This window comes from Chanos chanos, chromosome 7 (genome assembly GCF_902362185.1).
Source record: "Chanos chanos chromosome 7, fChaCha1.1, whole genome shotgun sequence".
Taxonomy (NCBI): domain Eukaryota; kingdom Metazoa; phylum Chordata; class Actinopteri; order Gonorynchiformes; family Chanidae; genus Chanos; species Chanos chanos.
Window position 1 is genome coordinate 10,770,138 of NC_044501.1, and position 24,259 is coordinate 10,794,396.

At 44.4% G+C, this 24,259-nt stretch overlaps 1 protein-coding gene across 4 annotated transcripts; it reads left to right on the forward strand.

Moving 5' to 3' along the window:
- Positions 1-261: 261 nt before the first annotated feature.
- On the forward strand, positions 262-23,977 carry LOC115816558 (glycogen synthase kinase-3 beta-like). 4 transcript variants are annotated; one of them, XM_030779527.1, is made up of 11 exons: positions 262-1,187; positions 13,107-13,300; positions 15,258-15,341; positions 18,388-18,498; positions 20,066-20,196; positions 20,690-20,796; positions 21,320-21,417; positions 21,919-22,026; positions 22,604-22,790; positions 23,331-23,429; positions 23,775-23,977. In XM_030779527.1, the coding sequence occupies exons 1-11, from the start codon at positions 1,100-1,102 to the stop codon at positions 23,843-23,845; spliced, it is 1,278 nt and encodes a 425-aa protein (XP_030635387.1). In that variant the 5' UTR covers positions 262-1,099; the 3' UTR covers positions 23,846-23,977. The 4 variants fall into 4 exon arrangements, with proteins under 4 accessions (XP_030635387.1, XP_030635386.1, XP_030635388.1 ...); XM_030779526.1 differs by having other exon boundaries at positions 21,919-22,022; positions 22,573-22,790; XM_030779528.1 differs by having other exon boundaries at positions 21,919-22,014.
- Positions 23,978-24,259: the final 282 nt, after the last annotated feature.

Below are 24,259 nucleotides of genomic sequence, written 5' to 3' on the forward strand. Positions count from 1 at the left end.
TGAAACCTCATTGGCTTCTACTGTTCCCACCCATTTCCTAATCGTGTTGGATTGGTGAGCACAACGGTCGCACGTATCCGAGCGCGTTCACAAATCCCGATTCTCATACTACTACAATTGCGTAAAATGAGTAATGCTAATGGTAAATCCTTACTTTTACGCATATTACGTTATATACTTCGGAACGACAAAGAGAACGATCAGTAGAGACAGGAGGAGAAGGAAGGAATCAGAAAAGGAATTTCCATACTATCCGAAGAGCGAGAGGAGGACTGCCTTTAGAGAGAGGGCATCGAGGATAGTTTGGGGGCACACTCTGGGACTATAGAAGGATTCGCTTATTAACAGTCGTTCCGTGTTTATGGGGTCGAGGGAACCAGGATATCTGTGCGAAGCCTCTGGTTTAAAAGCAGGGATTTTTCATATTTTATCCACTTTGAATGTTGCTTGGTTTGAGCAAGGGAGCCGCCATGGCAGTGGTGCTGTTGAGGCATGTAGTCTTAGAATCTACTAGCTAAACTAGCTAGATTATTTAAAAACTGTACTGATTGAGACAAATTTTGTTGGGCACTGAAGCTTAACTAAAACAGTGACTACCCGAAATTGCTGGCCTCTCGTTAGCATAGTCTTTCAGGTTCGTTAGATAAAGCGTATAGCTAACGTTAGCTAGCTGTCGCTAATTAGCTTGTCCTAGCTAGCTAGGCTAGTCACTGGCATTTTCTATTTTGTGTAGTTATATTTCTTGGTAAATTAGTCGAAGAAATATTTCATGGGACACATATGACATATGATTTTATTTTACCAAGAATATATGGGCTTACGGGTAATTATTTGACTATAGTAATTTCCCGTTTCTGACCATTTACGAGAACGATGAGTGAGAGATCACTCTAACGTTAGCGAACAAGAACAGGAGCATTTAGCGGACCATCTCGCAATTTACAGTAACGAAACGTGTATTAGTTTATTTTTCCGTTGGAAGGACCCTGACCGTGGGGGTTCGGCATTGATTCAGAAGATTAAAAAGAATATTGTTGGGAAAATATCAGACGTTGCTGTTTCACGAACGACCGTGGCAGAAGAAAGAGATATTTGGGATATGTCGGGTCGGCCAAGAACCACCTCCTTTGCAGAGAGCTGCAAGACCGTGCCGCAGCCCTCAGCCTTTGGAAACATGAAAGTGAGCAGTAAGTATCATTTTTTTTACCCGGTATCTGTGCCAAATGTGATTACGCCCAGTTCATGAGTCTGAAAATAACCTCTGCTTGTATAACCCATGGCGTTAGATTTTTAACGGACAGCTACTTCATTTAGTCTCAAAAATGTAAAGCAAATTTGAATATCTAAGAAAAATGAAGAAATGACACTTGGAGTATCTAATGCAAATAAAATTGGATGCAGCAATATCGAATAAGCCCCTCCCATGTAGGTGGTCTTATCATATTGACATTTAAGTAGACGTGGGGCTACTGAACTGATAGTCAATTACCTGATCTCAAGATGCTTTTCGCAAATTGTTAGGTAACATACGTGCAGCAAACAGGCAGGTCCTGTCATCGTATTTTAACGTTAAGTGCCTGAAAGACCAGACAGATGCAGGTCCACTCCAATCGGAAAGCTCGGTGGATTCTCCAGCAGGTGGCATGTACCCAGCTGCTCTGTGAGAATGGAGACAAGCCAGTCAGTGATGCACTCACTGCACTGTACATCAGTAGCTGCTCGTATGTGAAAGACAGACAAACTTACATCGCCCTTTAAACATTAACACGCACAGAGTTTCCCATAGTGGCAGGTGTGCGATGGGGACCTTGAAATGCTTTAAAATTACGCTTACCACCAAGTATATCACTGTTATGACTGCTAGTCTGTGTATCAGGCTTTGTTCCTCTGTGGGTGTAAGCTAGATCTAATGAGTCTCTTGGATGTGTACATAGCAGTTAGTCCGGCTTCCCTATGCCTTTCATCTCTTAGCCCATAGTTTTGATTGACAGGTGCCCCTCCTGGGACTCAGCTTGCGAATCAGTCATTTCCTCCACTAATGATTACAATCAGGCCATTGCTCTCCTCAGGAAGGGCTGATCACAGAGCTGTCTGAATCATCTATGGTCAACGAGCCACTCCGTTGAACTCCTTAATTTCTTCCTAGTTCCCTATGTATGTTTATGTATGTAAAATACAACGCTAATGGCGACTCATGGAAATCGGTGGAGTCCTTTTGAGTCCTTTGATACTCGTTCAAAGAAAAGCCTGTTTGAATATGGTTTCTTTGTTCTGAGTGCTCCATGCAAAGTGTTGCACGGTTAATCTCTGGGGGTTTAATGTGGTAAGTCAAGGCTTTCTGAGAAGTGAGAGTTCTGCTCCAGTTCGTTCTGCAGTCTGCATCGGGGGCCCTGATTTACTTAACGCAGATCACCGCATTGATCTCCGCGACGCTCGATGTCTTCCCTCTGACCTCAACTTCTTTGGTCCTTCATAGTTCTGAGATCTGGCAGAGACTAGTACCAGATCAGTGATACAGAGCAGTGGACTGGGTCTTGATACCCATCACTCAAAAGAGAGAGGGGGGGGGGGGTTATGTCTTTGTAATGGGGAGACACCAATGCATCCAGAATGTGGTGTATAAAGTTGGACCAGCTCCGTCTCACTCAGCAGTGTTTACGCAGTCAGCAGAACTGAGTTGGTATCCTCAGAGATATTTATTCATTTATTTGGCTGTTCATTTGTGAGGTATGTCAATAGAGAGAAATTAGTCCAAAATGATTTTGATGACGTACTAAATAAAACCAGATTCAAATTCAGGAAGTTCGTTTTCCAAATATAAAGGATTTGACTAGTTCGGATGCCCTTACCACGCTGACACAGGGACTCATTCACTTCTGATTTTTTTGATGATTACCACGTGTGTCGAAAAAAATTAAGTGGGTTACGCAGCCTGTTTTAAAATAACCCAACAAATAACCCATGCATTTCATATATGGTTTGGCATTTAGATAGCGTCTGGTATTTCAAAAAATAGCCCTTTTTATGACAGTTGAAGTCACGGCGTCTTTAACCTCACAGATGCAATTGTTAAAAAAAAAAAAAAAAAAGAAAGAACAAAATAATGTCTCTCTCATGTGGCAGCGGGGAAAATGTGTCTGGATAACAGGTCCAAGTTGCTTGTAAAAAACAATCCGTCATTATGCAGTATGGATTGAAGTGATTCCTGTGGAGCGGCATTTAAAAAAAAAAACAACCCCAAAAAAAAACCCAACCGCTGGCACCAGGACAAGAGTAGCTTAGAAGATGCTAATAGTGGTGTGTTCTGGCATCGCCCGTAGGCATTTGTCTGTACTGGTCTATTTCGTTTGGTAGAAAAACTAGAATATACTATTTCTGCACTGTCAACACGTAAACACATAAAGTACCACTTCAAGGCTGATCGTCTGTTTTGTTTTTTCTGTTTTTTTTTTCCCCTCCTTCGGCTTATTTTTGGTGTCTCTGCACATATTTGCTCTTTAGGTTTTTGATTTTCGTGATGCCATGACTAACGCCTGCCACAGGAGATTCTGAGAGAGGGAGAGAAAAAAAAAGGAGAAGCATTGCTTTTGCCAAGACTTGCAGAACCCTGCTGGATACATTTTAGCCTCCAGGAAGAGTTATGGCGAATGCAAAAGCTCCTTTTTAATATGTTTTAAGAGAGAGCACATCAAGAAGTAATGTGGGCCTCCCTAGCTTTTTCAGAGATGAAATTACCTGACCGCTGCTTTAAAAATCTGTTTTTTGTTTTTTTTTTTAAACAAAAGACCTTAAATCAAGAGCATTAAGAGAACCTTTTGTTAAACCGCCCCCCCCCCCCTTCCAGAAGACTTTTTCAGACGTCCAACTAAAGTGCGTTTTAGACACCAACATTACACGTTTTAAAGTGATAAAAGAAATCTAGCCTCACTGTAACCCTCTAATTTCGTGGAAGATAGTGACTGTCAGAATAATCACCGTGACGCGTGGATAGGGAGTCAAAAGATCGCCTTTTCCGTCGGAGCTGGTTATTGTTGTAGCTTAAACATGGCTTTGTTCACTGCACTGGGCACGTCTCTGAGTGACACTGGAGACCTTATGGTGAATCACCTACAAAAATAGTTTCTGGGTTAGTGGCTCACGCTTGGTCGCGCACACACCTTGCGCTAATGTGCCGGAACAACTTGACTTATAAGACCAGGCGTTTAGCTTGTTCAAATTGGTGCCAAGGCAACGGCCAAACCCTGGGCGTGTGTGTGTGTGTGTGTTTGCGTTTGGGAGGCTTGCAGCTGATGTGTCGAGACATGCTCACATCACATTGTGTGAGTGTGGAGAAAACGTGCTCCCGGTCTGACAGTGAATTAGTCTTGTGTCTTTGGGGAACGTATTGGGATCAGTGTGGCAAAGAGCAGGACATCAGTGGTCTATGTTAACCCCTCAGACAGTAAAGGTCTCCTACAGAGGTAAGGCACATTGCTAACTCTGGTCAGTGGGAAATAGTCTTGGCTTTATTGCCTATGCTTTTTGTGCTTTTTACTCTTGTGTGAAATTTTGGTGTGTGTGAACTGGACCCTTTCTGGTTCTCCTGTACTGTTCTTTTTAACGCTGTTGAATTGTACAAGTCAAAAGTCTAAACCTCTTTTTTTTTTTGACAAGAAAGAACCAAACAAACAAAATTTGGTGGAGTTTTTAGAAAAGAGCTATCTGCATATTTCAATGTTGTAGGCTGTTAGCAGTAGGGATCAGGGACCTGTTTGGGTAGTCCAGTGAGGTATGCTGGAAAACCCAATTCGATTTTACACCGTACAGATCTCTAAACACAAGCCAGACACACCTCGCTCACTGACATGGTACTGAATCCCCAAGGTATTACAACGGTTGAAAAATTATCATAATAAATGTACAGTCGACAGCTGTGTTCTTTATCTGAAAATGTCCTGGTTTTGTTTGTTTGTTTGTTTTTTAACAGTAGAGAGATATTGTTAACCTCTCTGTCTCCCGAGACTGGCTTTGACCTTCTCGTACAGGGCAAAATGTATGGACCTACTCGACGTCTTTCTTGCTTCTTTTCTGTCTTGTTCTCTGTTGTTAATTTTTTCTTCTTTTTTTTTTCCAGTATATGAGAACATAATTGTCATAAAATGGATATCACAATGATCCCAGTAAAAATAATTTCTTTGCCTGTCAAATGAAACGTAACCTTTGGTCGACAAACTCCGTTGACCTACGAGACTACAGCCTATTACATCTGGAACGTTACGTGTTTGTTTTATTTCGTATTGTGTGTAAATGTTACAGCGTACATTTGTCAGATGTGCTGTTTGGGATTGATTTTTAATGTAGTGTGGAGAAGTGACGTGTGCTGTTCTTCCTGTAAGGCTTTGTGGTACACTCCTCTGCGTGTTCCTCTGAAGGAGGATTAGGCGACGCACGAGAGAAGTTCTCATTTGATTCAGGATGAATGTGACATGAAACTGAAAGGTGATGACGCTCTAAGCTCAGTGGGCTGTTCTGGTATTGTAGTACGAGAGAGAGAGAGAGAGACAAGACAGACAGACAGAGAGAGAGAGAGAGAGAGACATTGAGAGAAACAGAGAGCGAGATAGAGAGAGAGAGACGACAGCCGGTTTGTCATGTGAAACTGTCAATGACTCATTAGACATTCCTTGCTACGTCACTGAAAGGTGAAATTCCTCTCTGCCGACACTCGGCGTGCATGTTGTCAGGTGTGTGCGCGCGTCGGTGCACACGTGGTGTTTTGTGTGTGTGTGTGTGTGTGTTGGTGTGTGTGTGTCTGTTTTGTGTGTTGACTCATCACCTGGTCAGTTCAGTGCTCGCCCGTCTTCCCACTGTAAGCTCTCGCAGTGCAAAGTCACACAGCTGACAGTCTGACAGTGTTACATAACACATTTCTGCTTCTGCTCACATTACTGATTATTATAGGCAAACGTGTAAGTGCCACAGTAACAAAAAGCACAAACTCTTAAAACACTGCTTAACCCTCTTTCTTTTCTTTTCTTTTCTTTTCTTTTCTTTTCTTTTCTTTTCTTTTCTTTTCTTCTCTTTTCTTTTCTTTTCTTCTCTGCCATAAATCCCTGAGAATGTTTGCTGCGGTGTATTGTCTGTGTAGACAGCTGTCTCGTATAAGAGCTATTAATAAGTTGGTTGGCTACCTTTGGGTTCCTCAAGTCAGAGTTCAGGCTGAGTCCTCTGTGTCTGATGGGAAAGAGGACGTAGATCAGTCAAACCGAATCAGCGACGCCAGCGGAGGAGCTAAAAGAAAACAGACAGGCCTTCGGATCGCGCCGAACGCCGGCGAAGCGAACCAGACGCTCTCGTTCGGACAGAACACGATAATTCTTCCAGGATTATGTGTTTAGCGGAGATCCTGCTACCAGGATTGAATGATTTGGTCCATCCCCCTGTGCGTAAATGAGTGGAGGTGTGCGCTAGTTGTAACGGACTCACCCCGTCTCTCTCTCTGGGAGGTATTCCCTCACTGGCATGTCAGAGCTTTGTAGACAGACCTCACTAAGCCAGCTGACTCCAACGCTGTGGACCAGCTGCGTCCCAGCCTTGGAAACGCTCCTCCATCTTAACTCCATACGTCTGTCTGCCCTGATGCGCGTACACACACACGCACACACACACACACACACACACAGACGTGTTTGAGTAGTGGGGTTGGCTCTGGATCTGAGAACCTGCCATTACCAGCACCCTGCTCCAGCTGGAAGACAGAACAAAGTGTGACTCTCACTGTTTCTGTATCTTTGACCCCCCCCGCCCCCCCGTTCAAAACAGTCCATGTCAAAGGCAGCAAGCCAAGGACAAAGAGCCTTCTGTTTAGCATTTAAAACGCGGCCTACCCTGGGTTTTCTGATGGCTTTAAGAGTAACCGAGAGCAAACGACGGCGCCGTTTGAAGTGCGTGTTGTTGGAGAGAAGGAAGAAAACATCAGGAGTTGAGTCATGAGTAATTAGGTAGAGCAGAAAGAGCGGACAGTCGATTGGTTCCTGTGAGTCAGTCATCTGAACTTCCCCACTGCCTCTGTGGGCTCTTCCCATACAGCCCCGTGTTAGAGACGGAACTTATGCGCGTTCGTGCATGGGCACTTATTTACGGTAATGCACGTGCACTTTTTAGGTAGCCTTAGCCACTTCAAAGACTAAGTCTTTTGGGGGGGGGGGGGGGGGGGGGGGGTGTCTGAAATGCCAGCTGAACGTGTGCGTGCTGAGAGACTGTTCTGCTCTGGTTGTGATGACGGTGTACAGGTACGCTGCGGTTCTGAATTACTCATACATAAGAAAAGGAAGAGGACTCTGGTGAGACCCTAGATGGAGGAGTGGGCATATCCTCTGACCTCTGAGAAAAAGGGAAACTGCTCCCCTGCCAGTCCAGTTTTCTGTGAGCACACCTGAGTGTTTCTCCAACCAAACCTAACCCCTGTACACACACACACACACACACACACACACACACACATACACACACATTTACCTGGTAAGGGTGTTGCGGCATCTTTTGGGCCAGTTCTGAGGATTCCATTTATACACAGTCGTTTTGAGCACTTCTGGCATCATCTTGTTTATGAGTGTAGTGCTGTTTTTTTTTTTTGTGTGTGTTTTTCTCTGTCTTTTTCTTGGAAATATTTTAATTCCCTGGAAGAATTACAGGTCTCTGATGAAAAGATACTCAACCAGAGGAAAGTTGTGGCTCTCCCGGGACTCTGCCTGCTTAAAAGAACATCTGATATCAAGAGCAGTAGGTGAAAAGCTTAGCTTTAATCATTCTACGGAATTGTTCTTGCATCTGCTACCATTCGGGGGAAAAAAAAACCCTGTTATAACCAAACAGGAAAACAGCCGTACGTACACGCGGGAATCGGTAAACATTTTCTGCTTCTACCCCCACCTTCCTCTTCCACTTTTCCAGTGCCCTGTCGGGAGCTTTCCAGGAATGGACTTCCTGTGTGGTGGGGGTCATTTCCTGTATGAATACTGTCTTAAGAGTGAGAGCGAGAGAGCGAAGGGGGCAGAGAAGCCAAGCTGTCTCGAACCGCTTGAAAGATGAAGGTGGCTCATGCCTCGTAGTCTCTGCATGGGAAGACCAACGGAGGGGGATCTGAGTTATGGAATCCGTTAGTCATATTATGGCAGGCGGCGGAATGTTGGCTATCTGTGTGTGACTGACAGGGTACTCCTCCCAGTGTTGTGGATGAATCTTCCATCCTTAAGCAGAGTCTTTAGCGTCATCTGTTAAGGGGATCCTCGAAGGAGATGATCGCTGTCTGTTTGCTGTAATTGGATTATTCTTCCTTCCTTTTTTTTTTTTTTTTTTAAAGAACGTGTTTTTTCGATTCTTGGAATATCATTAAGGTGCATGTTGATTTTTGCATGACAATTTTTTTTTTCCCCAAACATGTGACTGTTGGCGACGAACTGCATGATCGATGACAGTTGCTGCTACGTGTTTGCACTGGCTTGAGATCGAGATCCCCCCCCCCCGTCCTTTTGGTGAATTGACTTGTGTGGCCTTTGTGTTTTGTGTCTAGTCCAAAATCCTGGTTCCCCTCAGTGTATGTTCCTTCTTCGAGCCCAGAGGGCGGACATCTCAACCACACCTTCATCCAAATGGATCTCCCAAGTGCTGGATCTGGACTTGTATCATTAAGATTAACTGTGCGCCGTGGGCATGCTGTACCCTTGACCTTCACTGGTTAGGCTTTAGAGACTTGGAGGAGAACTCAAGCTGTGTGTGTGTGTGTGTACGTGCACGTGTGTGTGTGCGTGCAAGGGCTCACTTGGCACTTCCCTGAACTTGTCTTTACCCAAGGGCTGGTCTGAGTCTGCAACCACACACAGGTTTCCTGTAAGAGGCAGCCCAGCTTTCGGTGGCTGGGTATCCCTTTGACATCACCACCCTCAACCAATAATCAGCCAGTAACTCCGGTCTCACACACTCATAGTGGAACTGACATGCAGATTCATCTAGGTAACACTTTCTAATTTCGTTATGAGTTCCCATTACTGTAGCTCTGGTCTGAGCACGTAGTCTAGACAGAAAAGTAAAACTATGGTTAGTCAAACCACCTGAGAACAGTCTGAGATTATTTGACATGTGGAACAGTTTCTTTTGGCGTGTTTACTTAGTGTAAATGGAGACTTAATAAAAAAAAAAACAGTTTTATTCTTCTAACTTCTTCCTTTGAAGTGTCTACAAACAGTTGATTTGTCATAAGGCTTATACCGTGTCAAGTCAGACGGCGTTTCCCAGAACTGGTTGTTACGCGATCTCAGATTTAGTTCATAACTTTGTACGCCAAACTTATTTTTATCCTTCGCTACAGCTGTGACATTGTTATCTGCATCGTTCCTGTTTTTTGTGGTTGGAGGCGGCAGTTATTATGTGATCGGGACCAAACCCAGGGCTTGTCAGGAGAGTCAAGCTGTAACACGTCTGACATTAAGAAATCATGTGACATCAGGTTAATGGTATGTATAACCTAGGTCAGCAATTAAGCAGAGTACGTAGACAGCAAGTTCAAGTCAATGGATTAGTCATCTGCGTGGGCAAGAGGTTGGAAGAAACTACCTTTAACTAGACGCCAGTTAAAAAAAAAAACAAAACAGCTCGAATAAGGTATCACAGAAGATGGGACACTCAAGATGGTAAATTCATTTAGCCCATGAAAATGCTCTCCAAATGCAACTTTTGTTTTGTAATGCTTAAAGTTCTCTACAAGGCTAGGTCAAGTGAAAATCTACTGTAAAGGATGTGATATTTCACAAATCAACTTCAGTTATGGCAGGCTTCAGCTGAAGACGACGCCTCAACACCCGCGTTTGATTTGACACGGAATGACGTCACGGAGCAGTGTGAGGAAAGAGAGATTTTAGTCCCATACGACGACAAGGTCTGGAAGATGTTAATAGTCAGGGCTAGAGAACCGCTAACCCACATATCATGCCGACCCCAAAACCAAAACCAAAGACCACAGCCGAGGTCACACAGAGCGAGGTTGGTCGTTCTCCTCTACCCACAAGTGCCCCGAACCGTTACGAAATTTCTGCCAAAAGGAGAACCACATATAGCGTTTCTTCTCCTTTGTGGTCGGCTTGTGTAGATAGTTTAGTCACTCTGCCAGCCTCGACCCGTTCCACAGTATGAAACTCGGTTCAGCGCCTCCGCAGCTTTATTTGGTAAGACAAGGTCCTTTTGTGTATAGCAGTCCTCCAATGCTTTCATTATAAACGTTTATGCCCTGGTATTAAGATCTCTTATTTAACCTAATCTAATCTAACTGTTTAGATGAGTTAATGGACTTTGGTTGGCTAACTTCACCATGGCTCCTGAGGGTCAAACCACTCTAAAATGGAGCAGAATGCCACCCCTCCAGCTGGTTGGCATCTTACCCAAAGTCCCTGCGCTGATCTGAATGTAGCGGCACATTTCACTCAGAGTTTAATTGGCTTTCAGATCCCTTTGATCACTAGATTAAAGCTCAGAGCGCCTGCATGTGAATCGGATGAAACAATGAATATTCTTGACGCTGGAGAGAGTAGACAAATCGTTAGAACATTAAATACAGAACAGGCCCTTTATTTGGGTTTTGAGACTAGCAAACATTGAACTCCCACGTTTGCTTAAAAAAACAAAAAAAAAAATACAGGAAAAGAAAAACGCCTTTTAAGGTTTCATATGATGTCTGTGGAGAACAAAAAGAACCAAAAAGTGATGTGAGCAGAACTACGGTTAGTGATCAGAAGTTCAGGGAAGTACTTAGACAGTTTGGGTACAAGACCATTTCTCCCCCCCGCAAAAAGATAGAAAAACAGGATATGCTTTCGAGGTTATTGATACCTGCACCAGTGTTCATGGAGTGTCAGAAATTGATTTAAGTTCCTGTGTCTGTGGAATTAAACACATTAGGTATTATTCGTTCTAGGTCCAATATTTACGGGGTTTAAGAAATGAGATTTTGATGCTAGTTCTAATGTCCCTGGACAGCTGTTACCTTGGGGCACAGACAGAAAAGGGACAGTCTATACAGAGACACTGATGTTTCCACTAAGGTCCAGTCCTGTTTTTCCTCTCCCCATAAGGGCACTTGGCCACAGCATAACTGGGCTGTGTTTGTAGTGCAGTAATGATATATAATGAGACAGACTGACCTACGTGTCAGGAATCTCTCTCTCTCTCTCTCTCTCTCTCTCTCTCTGTGTTTCACTCACTCACTCATTCACTTATATAAATGATCTGAGAGTCAGATCTCATTGCGCAAACATCCAGTAAGTGATGGAAGATGACTAATCGTTTACATCACCCACCAGTAATGGTCAGTGGCACTCTACACCCGACGCACAAACTGACCTACATGGCATGAGGCTGCCCGTTTGCTAATTGAGCTGCGTTGCCAACATCAGGGTTTCCCTCTGTTACGGACTCTCCTTTGTAGCCCGTCACTAACAAGCTTCTCTCTTAACACAGTCTCCTTGACGTGTTGGTACCCGAGTGTGTGAGATTGTCATCCAGTCCTCGGCTTAAATACAGCAACTGAGAAAAAAAAAAAAACTGAATGAAGATGAGGTCTTGTCCTAAGGAAGGGAACAGGAGAATGCAGAATGTGGAATACGCGCTGAATGGTGTGGGTCTTTCGGGAGCGTAAGGCCTTTAGGGAATGAGATGTTGTAACTGAGGGAACTCCCGAGGCCTGGGAGACTGTCGCGTCCGTGACGAGCGCTGTTCCAGCCCTCCGCGCGGCCCTGTGCTCCCGCTGCTTTACTGTTTTACACGGCCCAGTGTGACGCCTTTCTTCTCTTAGATCTTTATCTCTCTCTGTTTTTCCTCTTTGTTTTCTCTCTCTATCTCTCTCGCTCTCTCACACACACACACACACACACACACACGAAGAGAGAGAGAGAGGATTCACAAGGAACGTAGTCCAGTTGTATTGTATGGTTTAAGGCAGTGTGAAATAAAGTCTAAGCAGATTTCTCTCAGTAAGTTGTTAGCTTAAGTGTTAGCCTGTTTTAGGCTAGTGCTTTCCCTGTAACTGTGGAGCAGTTTACTCCATCCAGTGCTCCACACGAAACAATCCAAGGCCAATAACTTCGAATGTGGTTAGCTGTGGATCAGATATGGTATCACGCCTATTCATAACCTGCGCAGAGCACAAATCATTTCTCTTCAAACCAGTGAAGGTAAATTAACTAGATGAAGTGGGTTCCTTTTCTCTCTCTTTTTTCTTTTTTCTTTTTTTTTTTTTTTTTTCCATCTCCGCCTTCCTCCTCCTCCTCTCTCCCTGCTGCGCACAGCATACAAGTAATTGATATTTAACTGGGCTGCGTGTAATCCTCTTGTGACCGGGACTGTAGAAAGGTTTGGTAATAATGTAACCTCTGCTTGATTTATGCAGCATTAGCTTTGCGGTCACTCGAGGACGGAGTGCAAAGCCGTGTGTTCTTGAGTGGCCGCTATGATCCAGAGAATATGAACCGTCAGTTGAAAATGGGGCTTTTTCCCTCCCTTTCATTCAAGTTTGACATGTTGCGTGTAATTACTTTAAATGCTTGTGGAAAAAGAGCGAAGTTAGATGTGCCGTCGTCTTTGATCAATGATGGTTTTTGTCAAAACTTTATGTCTTTTGTTCATGTTTAGCAACCAGAAGAAATTGGTCTATTCTATGAGTCACTTTGTTTTGTGTGGCAGAAGATAAGTCTCCTTCTCTGTTGACACTGGACAAGCAGTGAGAAGTTTGAAGAGCGTTGCGTGTTGAGTGTGAACACGTCTAATAATCTTTTCAGAATTCCACCCCTCCCAACTGTTCTTTTTTTTTGCAGCTTGTCAAATCATAGTTTCTGAAGTGGTAGCTGTATTTTACACGTTGCATCAGCGAAATCTGAAGAGAAAGACGGTGTTAAATCACAGCTGATTAAACAAGCGCTCACTCATGCTGACACTAGGGTCTTGTTAGGTAGATAATCTAGGATACTAAAAGACTCAGACCATCTGTGGGCTAACTGTTTTCTCAGTGAAGCAAACGCTTCAAGATTCCACTAATCACTTTCTCTCTCTCTTTCTCTCTCTCCCCCCTCTCTTTTTTCTAGGAGATAAGGATGGGAGTAAGGTGACTACGGTGGTGGCCACACCCGGTCAAGGCCCAGACCGGCCACAGGAGGTCAGCTACACCGACACCAAAGTCATCGGCAATGGCTCCTTCGGCGTGGTGTACCAGGCCAAGCTGTGTGACTCTGGAGAGCTGGTGGCCATTAAGAAAGTCCTGCAGGACAAGAGATTTAAGGTAAGGTAACAACTCAGTGAGTCATCAAACTCCATGTGTGTCAGGCGCATAAGGTTAAATATTATTGAATACTGAACTGGACTCAACTTAGGTGTGCTCCTAAGCATTTCACCTGCTAACTCAAATACACAGGTTTGAAACACGCGGTCTTTATTTCCTGCCATTCGTGTGTTTAAACGCCTCATGGATACGCGCGTTTCAACATTTTATAAGGTGGTGCCTTTTGCAGGATTCCATTCCATTCCATTAATCTTAAGGTAATCCTGTAATATGCGGTATGTCCCAAAATTCTCCCGTAGTCACAGCATGTGCCAAAGAGACAAGAATCGAAGAGGAGTTCCGGTCAGTTGCGCCATATTTTGAACGTGAACGTGACCTTGCCCAAGTCCAGCGTGACCTTCGCTTGGAGTTCTAACACGTCGTACAAATCCAATAAGCTCTTTGCATGTTCATTAAATCTGAATACCTTCTGTATCTGTATCATACGACACTCCTCCCCCTCTCTCTCTCTCTCTCTCTCCCTCTCCTTTTAGCGCTATCTAAAAATGCGGCTTCCGCTCACCTCTCTAATTGCATTGCAGCAGTAGGGTGATTATCTAAATGAGACTATGTCCAGACACCACTTAGACTGTTCCTATTATTCATGTAATCACTGCCTTCTCATTCAAGGCTTTTCGCACAGCGATCGCAGATAAAAAAATAAAAAATAATAAAAGTCAATTCGCATTCACACAATAATCTTTAATGTTTTTGTGTTTGAGGTATAGGTGGTGGTACTGCTGCAGATATGCCCAGAATTGCAAAAATATGAACACTATTTATCCTGAAGTACTTATTGGACAGTCAAAACCCGTTTTTAGGATGAAAACCGTGATATTGCAGTTTTAACCACAACAAGTAGATGTGTCAGTAAAAAGCAAACTGCTTTGGCTTACTTAATTTTTCATACATATTATGTGCATATTTTAGTGACTTTAAGAATGAGTACAGCTGCTTTATTAGCTTTAGCTGTAGTACAGACACCACCATGGCAATAGCTCTGTTCATTCCTGCATTGATATAAGAACCAGATCTCTGGCTTGGGGATATAAAACCATGGTAAGCACACGCCTTAACTTGCCAGTTTGATTCAGCTTGAGAGCGACCACCCTCTAGCACTGCAAGAGTGCCTTGTCACCAGTGACCTAAATGTGATGTCAAGCAGAGATAGGCGTTTGATGAATCATCCTGGCCGGCCGAACGGCACGCGCTCTGGGATTGATGTGAATGTCTTGTGAGGTCACTGGTCTATTGTTTGGACTTCGGCTCAGACATTGATGAGACCGCATTCCGAAAGAGCTGAGAAATCAACTCAGGAAATGCTCAAAGGATGGGCTTGTACATCAGACTGTGACAAAGTCTTTGAACTGCTTCCTGAAACACTTCACATTAGACAGAAGAGCCACGCTGTGGTGTTGAGATGCATTCTGTCATAGTTTCAGTGTTTGCGTTGTAAACTTGGTTCAGCCGGTTGTGTGAGGGAGAGAGAACACTAATCTTCCATCTCACTGGTGGAAAAAAAAACCTGTAGGTGGACATGACCTCACTTTTATGGTAAAGGCAGTGAACAGTCTTTCAGGAATTGGAAATGGGAAGTGATGATCTTTATGGTGAAGGCATTTTGAGCAGTAGGCTTCCCCTAAAATTTCCTCAAAAATGACTTCACCGGCGTAGAAATAATTTGCTGATGGCACAGACAGAAATATGCCGTCCGTATATAGCACATCTATTGCGATAAGCATTGGTCTCTTTCTTGAGAAATATACTTAGACTTCCAGTTAATATGCATTATTTTCTGATTTATTTGGTTATCCTGTGTTATATTTATGCCATTGTAGATTAAATCTCTCTCTCTCTCTCTCTCTCTATCTCTCTCCCTCTCTCTCTGTCTCTCTCCCTCTCTTTCTCTCTCTCTCAGAACCGTGAGCTTCAGATCATGAGGAAACTAGACCACTGCAACATTGTACGTCTGCGCTACTTCTTCTACTCCAGTGGAGATAAGGTGAGTCGCTCTGCCTTCAAATTCTCTCCCTTTGTTCTGTCCTCTTCTTTCCTCCCTCCAGTTGTCCTAGCAACAGTCCTCTATACAGGGCCCTGGCAAGTGGCCTCCGTCGGGGACAAGAAATTTACTGTGCATCATTTCCTGGAACTCGTTTGTTCCTTAACCCCAAACCACCAGCACCCGAGGAAAATCTAGACGCTTTTCTCGACAACGCGAGTTTTAACGCAGCCGCTGCTGTAACTCTTGGTCGGGACCTTCAGCTTTATTCACGTTGTCGGAAGGGAAACTCTGTGAACCCTCACCTTTGTCCTGTGCAGTCGGTTCCTCTGTCACTGTGACGGTTAACTCCGGGGGTCTCTCGCTTGGCCGCAGTGACCCTAAGAGGACTTTCCCGTAATCTAGTGTTGACAGCGGCCTGTGGACGGGCTGTCACTCAGCTGTTAGCTTTGGCGCGGACGAGCCGCCGCCCAGCGGGTGATGGATGACTGACGTGCCGGCCGACAGCGGAACATATTTTTATCGGGGCCGCCGTGTACTAACGCTGACTTTGGCTACTGTGTGGCTGTCAGCAAGGACAGAACGCTTTCTGTGTGTGTGTGTGTGTGTGTGTGTGTGTGTGGACAGCGGTGACGGTGGTCCGTATTTAAAACATACCGAAGGTTAGCCCGTCGCAGGCAGTGCCGTGGCTAAGCCTCTCTAAGGCTATTGGTTCTGGCCTATAGCTCACACGCGTAGGGTATGGCACCTCCTACCCCAAGGTCAGGCTGACTTCTTTGGGGGGGGGGGGGGGAAGTGTGCTGTAATAATGAGTTCAATCAGTGGTCATATCACTGATTATACACTGTATATGCTCTAACCTGCACTGACTTTGGGATATGTCAGCTCTTTATTTCAAACCTTTTTAACCCCTGACGAACGACAGAAAAAAAAAATGAATGAATGAATGAATGAACAAATAGCCTCACACGTGATAAAGAAAGAAAAACTGGGTAGTCATTCACGTCAGATCAGTGCGCACACCCACATTCCATAGCTGGGATTCCATGCGTTCAGCCGTTTGGCATTTTTTTTTTGTACTTGAGAGCAGTGAAGCCTATGCTGTGGTAACTGGTATAGTCGGTTAGACTGTAGTGATACTGCACCAGACTCATCAGACCAGTCCCAGCTTTTCCTGGCAGACCTGAGCTATGACATCATCCTCCCAGCAGGAAGGCTTTACCAGGGCAGGAAGGCATGTGCTAGCGTGGGCTGTCAGAGTATTGGGTTTCTCTGTGAGGTGAGAGAGTTTTTCTTCAATAATCAAACAGGGACAGCTTTTACACACACTTCCACATGCACAAACACACACACACACACACACACACACACAGGGTATTTTAATGGCTTATATATGAAGTCTGCCCAGACACTCCTCTCGTCCAGGTCTAATTTTGGAGCCTGGCATGCTTATAGTGGGTACATTAGTAGTATTGGCACATTGGCATTGTGCCAGCGAAACATGATCGCGAACCCACAGAGGGAAATGATGCCCAGTCACACAACGGTGAAATCATGTCTGACTGTTATATAGTATGCCTAGACCAGTCTGCCAGGTCAGAGCCTGGGAGTCAGCAAGGTTATTTAACACAGACTGACTTGGCCTCATGTTTGCCCTTTGACCCCTTAAACCACAGACACTTACATAAGCACAGGACTGCTTGCTCCACACTGGTTCAGACAAGTTCAAGTTCATCGGAAGCAGGGGTTTATGACGGACGTTCAGTAGCGCCGTGGTCAGGTTTACCTGTCGTTTAATTACTTAAAACGCATCTTATTTACCTGTTATTGCCTTACCTCTGAGGCTGTCTCCCTGTAGTAGATGATAAGATTTAATTTGACTCTCGTCCATGGGAAGTAAGTTAGGCCTTCATTCATGGCCCTTGAAAAATGCAGCAGTGTCAGACTGCTGTATGTTCAGTGTGTACATATCACATTTTCAGTTCCTCACACACACACACACACACACACACACACACACGCAAGCTGGTTCACAATGGTATCTCTCTGAGGAAAAAACTTGTTAGTCACCCCAGTGAGGTGTGAGGTCACCAAACACCTGTGGATTGACAGCTAATCAAAAGCCACCAGTCTGTAGCATATACTAAGAGGCGACCAATCACCCATCGTCTTCGAAAACCGCCAGCCAATGGTGGATAATGTTGGGGCTGCTGTTGCTGTTGTGAGGCAGAAAGTGAGTCATCATCTTTGCTGGGTTTCTTTCCGAGGGCTATATCAGGAGGAACTCCAGAGAATGCGCAAACGAGAGAGCAAGCAATCTGAAGGAAAATTTGAAGATTGTCATTGAGATGCTAAAACCCCCTCTGTCTTGCCCATTGGCAGGCCATTTTTGTAGAGAGAGAGAGAGAGAGAGAGAGAGTTTCATTTCACACTCTTACATGCGTCATTTCCCTTGGGTCTGGCACTGGAAATGATATTTTAATCGGAGCTTCTGGTTGTTCTACTTCATTATTAATGTCTGAGGGGGAAAGCCCAGTTCATTGAACAAGAGTGTGATCTCCTGCCTAATTAGCATTAGTCAGTGGGTGTGTGTCACCCTGACTGTGCCCGCACATGCCAAGTCTTCTCTAATCCAGCTCTTTTTTACACTGCTCTGAACTTCTCTGTGTAGGTTTGTGTGTGTGTGTGTGTGTGTGTGTGTGTGTGTGTGGGTTTGTGTGCCCATGCCAGCGGGAGATGGCGAGTCGAACATTCGTTTGACATGTCGTACCTTAGTTTTGCCTGAATGCCAAGCCATTTTGACTTGCCAGTTGTTGTTTTTTTTTTTTTTTTTCTTTTTTGCCGCCACCAAGCTAATTTCTTTATGTCTGGCTGGGTAGCAACAGTGTGTCTCACTGATAATCAGGCACACTGGCATCTATCTGTGCAAGCGTAAGCCATTTCTAAGTGCATCTAAATCAATGCTACCTTACTTAATGTTCCTCGCTGGGTTTATCCTCATAATGAAACTTCTTTTTTTTTTTCCCTTTCTTTTTTGTTTGTCTTGCAGAAGGATGAAGTCTACCTGAACTTGGTTCTGGACTATGTGCCTGAGACGGTCTATAGAGTCGCCAGACATTATAGTCGAGCCAAGCAAACTCTGCCCATGGTCTATGTGAAGGTACGGTGGTCTTATGCTTGAACACCACACAACACAATGTATTTATGGAGTTCAGTTTCAGTGTGAGATCAGTGGTGCTATTTCCTAACTCATTCCTTTGGTAGCTCTGGACGTTTGACGTGCATACTTTTTTTTTTTTTAAATGCAAAAACAATTCTGGTTGGAGACTGACCGTCAAGTCCCCAATAGGTTGTAAGAATGTTTGTTAGTGGAAAGAGGGAACAAGTGAAATGGTTAGGGTTTCTTCAGGAATATTTTGGGATGACCTGAGGGGTGGCATGTAGCTACATTTAAGCTGTTCTTCTCTGTTGTCATGGTTACAGTGTCACACACACACACACTCTCCATGTCTGTAAGTCAGAGGAAGATTGTGAACGTCTTCCAAATGCTACGTTGGCACTGTTGCAGCAGTTTTGAGAGCTCTGGTTGAATCAGTTGTTCACTGTGCTCTACTACCCTGGACACATACCTTTCAATCATCACCTTTAGGCCAGAATGTGAGGGGGGCTCTCTGTGGCGTCAGAAGTCTTATTACGGATCAGTCTCTCCTTCTTCCTGCTGCAGGAAATCACATTAGCAAAGACGGGTGCTACATGGGCATACCACCTACACCTCTGATGTATTTTTTTACATGGTCCTCTGGCCAAGTTAGGTTGACGGCAGATTCATGTTATGTCATGCTGACTTTTTAATCTGCAGGAAATTATGGAAAGTCTGGCAAAAGCCGTTTTCACACATGCACTACGGACTACAACCGCAGAATCAGGTTCGCATAAGTTGCCCTTTCACACACGTAGCACATAGCAGCAGATAGTCCAAGTCAAGACGCTTTCACACATACTCGAAATGCTCCGTTTGGTTTAGGCGGGGTGTGGCGCCTGGGTAGAGCGTGCAGGAGGCAGGACATGACGCAAAAAGTACTCTGCGAAAATCGCAGTGTTTTGTTTACAACAAATCGAAAAAAGCAGACAAGGCTACCAACTTTCGTCTGACGATTTCGGCGTCGGCCCTCACCGACAGAAGTTCCCGATTCTCGTCGTCTCTCCAGTTAGACATTTTCGTTGGCCTCTTCATGTAAATGACCCTTCTTCTTCACCCTCGGACGTTTGTATTCTTCCGGTTTCGCCGCCAGTCGCATGTTAGAGACGGCATTAACACGCCCACTTGCTCGCTGTGCATACTCTGCACTATAATCCGCTCTATTCACACATGGACCCAAACGAAGAGAAAACAGAGTTTGTACTGGGGGGCTGGTAGAATAAAGTTCGTTTAGAATCCGAGTCGACTGATTCGGACATTTTTGTTCACACATGCAGCCCCTCCGGTTAGAATCCCAATTATTTTAGGGTTGCAGTGCATGTGTGAAAGGGGCTAAAGACTGATATGTTTTCAACCTCCAAAAACTCGAATCATCCATCAGACAGACCTTTGTAGATTTTTTTTATAGATGACTTCACATGCTTGATATATATCGAACACAGGTTATAGAGTGGCGTTGACGGGGTGTTTATGTCCGAAGTTTTTTTCGGCCTTTTGTAAGAGTGAGCTCTCCTGTTTGTCTTTCCAGTTGTACATGTACCAGCTTTTCCGGAGCCTGGCATACATCCACTCCTTCGGGATCTGCCATCGCGACATCAAGCCTCAGAACCTGCTGCTGGATCCCGAAACAGCCGTACTCAAACTCTGTGACTTTGGGAGGTGAGGGCCTCTGCAGTTGTTTTGAGGGTGTACAGGGAAAAGCTAACGTTGGCGGCGTTTTTTTTTTGTTTGTTTGTTTGTTTTTTGTTTAAAACTCCTCAGGAGAGCACGCGATGAGGGAGTTTTGTGTACTGTTGAAGTCCTTCATAAAGTCTTATTGTCCTTGCCTGATATGGCATTGGGCCCAAACTTTTGAACCTTAATGACTGGATAAAAATGCCAGTTGGCAAACCAGTTGGTAGTAGATTGTAGCATGTGGAACAAGCGACGGCGAGCTCCAGAAGTCCGCAAAAGGGAAAAAGTATCTTAATGTGCTCTTGCTGCGTGGACACATTTTCCCAATAGTTTCCTTGAAGACCATTTTAGTTGCACTGACTCTTATGCCCAGGTTCATGATGATAACGTTAAACAGTCTCATGATGATGATGATGATGATGATGATGATGGAGTTCGAAGGCTTGCTTCTCTGACTGTGTTTATGTCTCACCCGCAGTGCTAAGCAGCTGGTGCGTGGGGAGCCTAATGTGTCCTACATCTGTTCGCGCTACTACAGAGCCCCTGAACTAATCTTTGGTGCCACAGACTACACCTCTAGTATAGGTAAGCCAGCTCTGTTCACAGCCGCTATCTTGAAAACCGTTGCATTGGTATGCTAATTCTAGTCGCAAGTACATAGCTAGTGTAGCTATGCTAACCACATTCCCAAAAACTAGACCCAGCATTTTTAGGACAGACAGGTTTATATTCTCACAAATACAACAGCTGTAGGATAAAGTCACGTGTTGTATTCACAGATATATCAGTTCAGCGATATTTATGTTGACCTTGCTAAAGACAACGCTACGGTCGTAGGCACATAGGTGTGATAGTGCTGTTTACGCGGTCAACACTTGGCAGTTGTATGCTAAACATGTTCATATAGGCCACATCAAAACCTTGAGTATGAATGTCTACACCCTCTTCACATAAAGGTTACTCAACTAAAGGTTATTTCAAATAAGGATTACTCTTTGTGTGTAAATGTAGAATTAAGAGTGATTTATGTGCTTTTGTGTAGCGGCATGTGTTTGTAGCGGTTTGTAGCGAGTTTTTCCTGATTAGTCTGTTTATCTCCCTTGCGCAGACGTTTGGTCCGCTGGCTGTGTTCTGGCGGAGTTGTTGCTAGGGCAACCGATTTTTCCCGGTGACAGTGGCGTAGATCAACTTGTGGAGATTATCAAGGTAAAAATATGTGTGTGTGTGTATTCTTGCAACCGGCACTTGCTGTGTGTGTGTGTGTGTGTGTGTGTGTGTGTGCGTGCGTGTTTGTATCTGTAGAACTGCTGTCAAAATGGATCTACTCTGTAGGGTTTACCTTACTGTTAATGAGAGCTGCATTTTCTGTGCGTGAATATTAAGGACATATGATTTGCTTGTGCTGTAACTTTGCAGTGGATTTACACAACCACCTTAAATACTTGTTCTGCCCATACACAGTCATTATTCTAGTTATTAAAAACGATATAATTTAACATGAATCAGATGTTCGTCACTGAAATAAAATATAATATCACAACAGTATACTACAGTCATAGTTATAATATGCATGTGGTTTGATATTAATCAGCAGTGGGGGGAAATACGCGCGCGCGCGCGCGTGTGTGTGTGTGTGTGTGTGTGTGTGTGTGTGAATAATGTATGCAGTCAGGCTATAGGAACAACCATTTTTATTGACTGCTCCAGGTCTTAGGCACTCCTACCAGGGAGCAGATCCGTGAAATGAATCCGAATTACACTGAGTTCAAGTTCCCACAGATCAAGGCACACCCATGGACTAAGGTGAGTCAGCAGGTACAGGAAATGATTCTCTCCTCTCTCTTTCTCTCCTTCTGCTGTGTTTTGAAGCAAATGGCGTAATACTCTGTGCCTCTTCACAGCGGCGTTTAATAGCTGCCGCATGGCGAATGTCATTCCTTATGCCTGACAGCGACCACAGACAGTGACTAAGAGGTCACAGTCACAGTTTTACATTTCCGACTCCATTAGTGGTGCCGTGACACCCCCTAGTGGTCCATTAGTACTACTGCAGTCTCCTTAAATGATTTTCAGGAGAACATACTTGACAGGTTAACCATACACATGTTATGATGAGTGGATATGAGATTTAATGATGATTTTTAACAGTTTGTCAAAATTTCAGAAGCATACACTTTTCTGTGATGGTTTGCATTTGTCTTTAATCTGTGTATTTCTGATAATGTATTGTTTGTCAAAGGCACAGGCCCGGATCATCAGCATCACACACATCAGTGTATTGTATTGGTGTTATATAAACTGCACAAACATGATTGGATGGCGTGTGATCTGAGTTAATACAATGCTGAGTTCATATCCGAGTCATGTCTCTTGCATGCGCTCCGTGTTCCAGGTGTTCCGGCCAAGGACACCACCCGAAGCCATCGCCCTGTGTTCTCGCCTGCTGGAGTACACGCCCACTGCACGACTGACCCCCCTGGAGGCATGCGCTCACACCTTCTTTGACGAGCTTCGCGAGCCTACCCTCAAACTCCCCAACGGCCGCGACAAACCTCCACTCTTCAACTTCACCACTCAGGGTACAGTCCCGCATACATCCCGTTTTCTTCCCCAATGACCAAGAGTATAGCCCCATACACGTCCTGTCTTTATCGTAACCATGTAATATCTGCTGTCTCACCCCACACATAATACTGATTTTAAAAGCCAAGATGAGTGAAGTATATGTCGTGTCGTGCTGCAGTCAGTGCATTTCATCACTGTGAAAGTTCTGGCAATTGTACATTTAACGTATTGTGTTATTTCTGAGTTATGTGATGAAAATAAAATGAGATATTGTATAAAGTCATGTTACTAGCATTGAGAGAGAGAGATAGAGGTCTCTCTCTCTTTCTCTCTCTCTCTCTCTCTCTCTCTCTCTCTCTCTCCCAGGCACAGTGGATCTTGATAAGAAACTTAACAATGAATCCTCTAGTCATCTTTGTGTAGCGATGTGTTCCTTCATTTACAAGATTGTTTTTAACTTCTGTTACTGGTAATGAATTGTCTCTGGCAAGCCACACACGCTCAGTGCAGGTGGTATTTCTGATCAAAATGCCTGTTGTTTGTTTGATTGACAGAGTTGTCCAGTAACCCCTCTCTAGCCTCCATACTCATCCCTGCTCATGCCCGCAACCAGGCAGGGGCTTCTCCACCTACTAATGCCTCTGCTACTACAGGTCAGTCCCCACACTCTCTCTCTCACACACACACACACACACACACACTCACACACACACACTCACACACACATACACACTCGCACACACACACTCTCTCACACACTCACACACACACACACACACACACGCTCCACACACACACACGCTCCACACACACACACACACATACACACTCGCACACACACACTCGCACACACATACTCTCTCTCTCACACACACACACACACACACACTCTCACACACACACACACTCACACACACACACACACTCACACACAAACACCCTCTTACCCTCGTCCCCTTCCTGACCCTATCCGCTTCTTCATTGTCTTCCCCTTTTAGATGCCAACAGCGGCGAGCGTGGTCAGACCACTAACGCTGCCTCCGCCTCCGCCTCCAACTCCTCCACTTGAGCCCCCTCGTCGTGGGCCAGTCACATGCTGCTGCTCGCTGACCACGCCCATTCCCTGGAGACAAGGGGCAGGGCTTAAATAAGAACTCATAACAGGACGAACACACCGATCAGACTTCCAAAAGTCCCATTTCCCCCCCCCCAAACTTTCCTCATTGTGTCTATGGTTATTGTTGTTATTATTATTATTATTATTATTATTATTTTTTTATTTATTTGTACTAAAGGACAACGATGATGTCTCAAAAGCTGCTCTTCAGTTCTTTGCTCAAGGAGGAGAGTGTTGTACTGTGGGGGGCATTTGACATTAATATATGACTATAGTTATATATATTTACATATATAAATATATATATATAGAAATAGGTATATAGACATTTAATAGTGTTCAACTTCACCTGTTCCTCTTTTTGAC

What these genes read in the sequence shown, in the direction of transcription:
- LOC115816558 (XM_030779526.1), top strand. Translation starts at nt 1,100, where the DNA reads ATGTCGGGTCGGCCAAGAACCACCTCCTTTGCAGAGAGCTGCAAGACC. An exon ending in TGCAGGACAAGAGATTTAAG is followed by an intron (nt 13,301 to 15,257) that starts GTAAGGTAACAA and finishes TCTCTCTCTCAG; the next exon opens with AACCGTGAGCTTCAGATCAT. An exon ending in TCTACTCCAGTGGAGATAAG is followed by an intron (nt 15,342 to 18,387) that starts GTGAGTCGCTCT and finishes TTTGTCTTGCAG; the next exon opens with AAGGATGAAGTCTACCTGAA.